The 4,668-nt window shown below is 30.3% G+C and overlaps 1 protein-coding gene across 1 annotated transcript; it reads right to left on the bottom strand.

The window, feature by feature from the left end:
* Positions 1-635: 635 nt before the first annotated feature.
* LOC109815518 (heat stress transcription factor A-4c) lies at positions 636-2,861 on the bottom strand. Its single transcript, XM_020380269.3, has 2 exons — positions 1,913-2,861; positions 636-1,789 (listed from the first exon to the last, which is right to left on the bottom strand). Exons 1-2 carry the CDS (start codon positions 2,126-2,128, stop codon positions 797-799), a joined length of 1,209 nt encoding a protein of 402 aa, XP_020235858.1. The 5' UTR covers positions 2,129-2,861; the 3' UTR covers positions 636-796.
* Positions 2,862-4,668: the final 1,807 nt, after the last annotated feature.

Raw genomic sequence — 4,668 nt, 5'->3', positions numbered from 1 at the left:
TTGCATAGACTAAAATCAACTTATGCACTTAACTTACATAAGCTCTTTGCTTTTAACTTCTCCAAAAGCTAAGATTCATAAGCTGATTTTACCTTTAGAAGAATCTGGGAGCATTTTACCTTCTTAATTTCTTCTCCTATAAATATTTATGGAGAAGTTTATCCAAATAGAATTTATATTGCGTTTCCCAAACGAGGAATAGTTTCCACTTCCAGTAATCTCTCTAAATGCAATACTATCAATAAATTCATTAAAAAATAAGTCTTTTTCATTCCAGAGCAGCAAGGCTTTCTCTAAAATACTATCAGTGTTCTTAGTTTCAAATTGTGGATGCATCATCAGGACCACCCTACAATTGCTGGATGGTTTCCATTCACAAAAATGGAGTCAAGCTGACAACCAAAGGATGGAAACTTGTAGGCAGCTTCTGTCACATGGTACAAGTAGGATTGCAAAGGGATCAGAAGGGAAAAAGATCAAACATAGAATGGAAATAGCCACACCAAGGTTCTAAATTGATGTGTTGCGGTTACTGAAGCTGCCTGATATGGTCCACTATTTAAAAGCTTGAACCAAACCACGGTTCAGTACAGGCATAATAGAATAAGAAGAGACCAAAGAGCAGCACACTTAACTAAAAAGAATCAATGGAGGATGCAAACATTCACCCCACCCAAAATATGGAATTATGGAATATGTATTTATTGTAGACAAAAACAGAAAACCGTGCATACCTATATTTATTACATGTGATTGTAGGGCACTACAATACAAATAAGAAGAATAAGCAATTCCACTAAGTTTTCTCTGCTTGACCAACATGCCCCATCTGTTCTGGAAGATTATTTGCAGTCCGTATGTTCCACCAAAATTTGTTAAGGTCACTGGGTTTTCCTTCATTCTTTCTGCCATCATAATCCTTTCTTTCTGACTGCACTTCCTGTGTTTCTGATGCACCAGGATCCTCTGTCAAGAACTGTTCCCAGAATACATCATTAACACCAGTTGCTGCAACAGTGGTTCCCGCAGGTTGTTCTTTGGATGCAACAGGCTCAGGAACAGCAGCTGCAGTTGGCTCAGAATTCATGTCAATTCCAGATGACTTAGGCCGATTCTCAATATCTAATTGCTCACAAGATATAGATGGACTATCAGCACAACTTGTAGATTCATCAAGATCCAGGTTTGACTGAACTGGAACGTGGGTGTCACAATAATCATGTGCAATAGCCTCCCAAAACGCCATAGATGTTTCAAGCTGATCCAATCGCTCCATGTTTAATGTCAAGACAGAGGTATTCTCTGCATTTTCTCTTGGTAACATTTGGGAAGTTTCAACAGCATCTTCAATACTAGCTTCATCATTAAAGTAGCTGCTTTTCGGCAACCTTCGTTTCCTTTCCATGGTTTCTGTCAGAGGCAAGATATTTACAGCAATCACAGGTTTCTGCAATACATGAGAAACAGAAGAAACCATCTTTCTTTGCTTTTGTTCCAATTTTTCCAATCGATCTTTCGAGCAATGTACTTGTATCTCATATGTTTGCCACTCATGTTGATATCTCTGTAATTCCACAAGAAGTCGTTCTTTATCGTGTTTAAGCTTCTCTATTTCATCAGTAAAACTCTGCCTTTCTGACTCCCCTAGTGGGCCCTGTGCTTGGAGATTCTGCAAAGAATGGCTATGAACTGGCTTCCGTCTATGGATATTCTTCATAAGATGAGGTTGCCCTCTTACAAAATCATCATTAGCAAATTCCCATTGTTCTGGGTCTATTTTCCTAAATCCCTGCTCAAATAAAGAGGCTAGGATTCAGTTTAAGCAAACAAAAGCAGAATGGGACAATACAAACAAGACAAAACAAAATAAGTAGCATTCACATCAACATCACCGAGATCAAATTTTTCTTACATATGTGTTCAGCTGCCTGATGAAACTTGAGAAGTTGTTGTGCTTAAAGAATCTAGGCAGCAAATCCCTTGCAAATTCTGGGGGATTCCACACAATGAAACTCTTGCTAGTTACACTCCACGAAACAATCGAATCCGAGGAAGAATCATCAACCATCTCATAAGTCTTTGCTAGGAAAGGAGGCAGGGAACTTGAACTACCCTGTGCTTCATCCATCACTCAAATAAAACCTCAATCAACCCTACTCACAAATCTCAGCCTCCCCAATAATTTAATTACCCAAACACCAATCAATTCCTAAACTTTCAAATGAACTCAACCCTCAAATCCACACTGGGACATTCCGTAGAACATCCCGAAAAAAAATAACTTTTTTCCTCTCAAATCTGACCTAGACAACTAATAATAGCCAAAACCCCAACAACAAAAAAATCCCACTTACAGCAAAATTAATAAAAACCAATAATTTCAAAACCCCACTTGCCTAATAACAACCCATAACCCATGGAATCAACAAAATTACAGGGCAGAAAAAGTTTCGAACTTCCTCTCCCCTGTTACCCCCAAATACCCAAACAAACAACGTTTATTCCGAGACAAATCTTACAGAAGAATCATGGATTGAATTTCCCTAAAAGTGTTAACGTGGTATTCTTCTTTCCCAGGACGGGAAAAAATTGGAGATGCTTGCACGTAAAGCAACAATAATTAAATTAAAAAGAATGGCAGTTACGTTATTGGAGCTTTGCACCTGAAAAAGGGGAAGGCAGAGAAAGCTGAGAATTCGCAGTGAAGAAAAAGAAGGGTTCTTCTCTGTTTCTGGGTGATTCCAATTTCTAATTGTTAGGATCGTTTCTTCAATTTTCCAGTTTTGTTTTTGGGTTGAACGGAGGGGTCAACGCAAGGTTGATTTGAAAAGGAGAGGGGGTGGAGGTGGGGTTAGGGGAAGGGGTATCATTAGGAAATTAAATATAAGTCAAGAAATGCTATTAGTAAGGTAATCAAATATTTAAGAGAATAATACTTCTCAAAATATTATAGTTAAATACCAAAAAATAAAATAAAATACTATACTATTCTTTTTTGTGATTATTTAAATACTATAATATGAAAATGAAAATGATTGAAGTTCACTTTTTACGTTATTTTGTGGTGTTGAGTATTAAATAAACGAGACATTAAACTCTTTTTCTTATGTATAATGAGAGATTAAACTCTAGAGTTTATTATTACCACTATACATAATAAAAAATGAGACATTATTAAAAAACTGATTAAGATGCTTTATTAAAATGAAGAAGAAAAAAACTCATAAAATTTTTAGTATTATTATTATTTAACTAAAATTAAAGCTGTTTTTTTAATAACTAATATTTTCATTTAATGTTTATCTTTGATGTATATGTTATTGAAGAAAAACTTTGATTTTGATTATCATATGCATTAAAAGATGTGCTTTATCTAAAATTTATTTATTAAACTTTGTAATTATAATCAAGGGAATTAATATAAAAGGTTTAATTTTTTTTTACGTATATATAGTTTCATAAATTTTATCATTTATTTTTTTTAACGAATTAGTTTCTATGGTTAAAAATATTTTATTTTAAATTTTATATATATTATTTTTATTTAATTTTAATTTTTGTATTTTATTAGTAGAGATTGAAAGGTAAAGTGTATAAAATTTTAAAGACTAAAAAAAAACAAAAACAAAAACAATATGTATGAAAAATTGAAATAAAATATTTTTAATCACGCAAACTAAAAAGTTAAGTTTATGAAATTATAAAATAAAAAAGTAATTAAACCAATATAAAATTTTGAAATATAAGAATGGGTTGAATGGTCATTGCTTAATCTTTTGTTTGGAAAATGAGAAATATGACGAAAAAGAAATATATAAATAAAAAATAAAATGATAAGTGTGTTTGGTAGGATAGAGACAGAAATTAATAAAAGATAGAAATATATTAATTACTAGTAAAAAAAATACACTATGTCTTTATAAAGAACAACAATTTTTTAATTAATCAATGAATAGTTTTTTATTTTATATTTATCTCTATTTTTTTTAGTTAATTAAAGAATAAAATTGATTAAAAAAATTGTGGACACCATCAACCGATAATACTTTTATTATTAGTAATAGATTTTTAATTTATATTTTATATATTTTTATTTATTTGTATTCACTTTTTTTATATAAAAAAATACAACATCATTATTTTTACGCTATTTTTCATATATTTTTATTTATATTTTCTATTTTCATCTACTTTTTTTTAACTAAACGGATTGAACGGGAACTTGAAAATGTTCTATGATTGGAATACATTTATTTCAATAATCATTGTCTTTCGACTTGAAAAAGAATATTAATAATATATATATATATATATATATATATATATATAATATGTTATAATTAAACTATATATATATATATATATATATTACGAATAAAATAAAAGAGTTAAATAATAATTTTATTCTAAAATGCCCGCTTATCCTACTATTCTTAAAAAAAAATCAAGAGTTTACACAAATTTAATTTTATAAAAGTAATAATCACATTGTTGAGATTAAACTTTCGTAAGCTAATGAATAAGTGCATTAATGATAAAAAATTGTTGTTATTTAACCAATAATCTCGTTCTTATAATACACAATTGTATTATATATATATATATATATATATATATATATATATATATATATATATATATATATATCAATTTGTCAAATATTAATGT

This window comes from Cajanus cajan, chromosome 2, assembly GCF_000230855.2.
Source record: "Cajanus cajan strain Asha chromosome 2, NIPB_CcT2T_4, whole genome shotgun sequence".
In the NCBI taxonomy this organism is placed as follows: domain Eukaryota; kingdom Viridiplantae; phylum Streptophyta; class Magnoliopsida; order Fabales; family Fabaceae; genus Cajanus; species Cajanus cajan.
The sequence above is the reverse complement of the archived record's forward strand: the minus strand, read 5'-3'. Positions and strand labels throughout refer to the sequence as shown.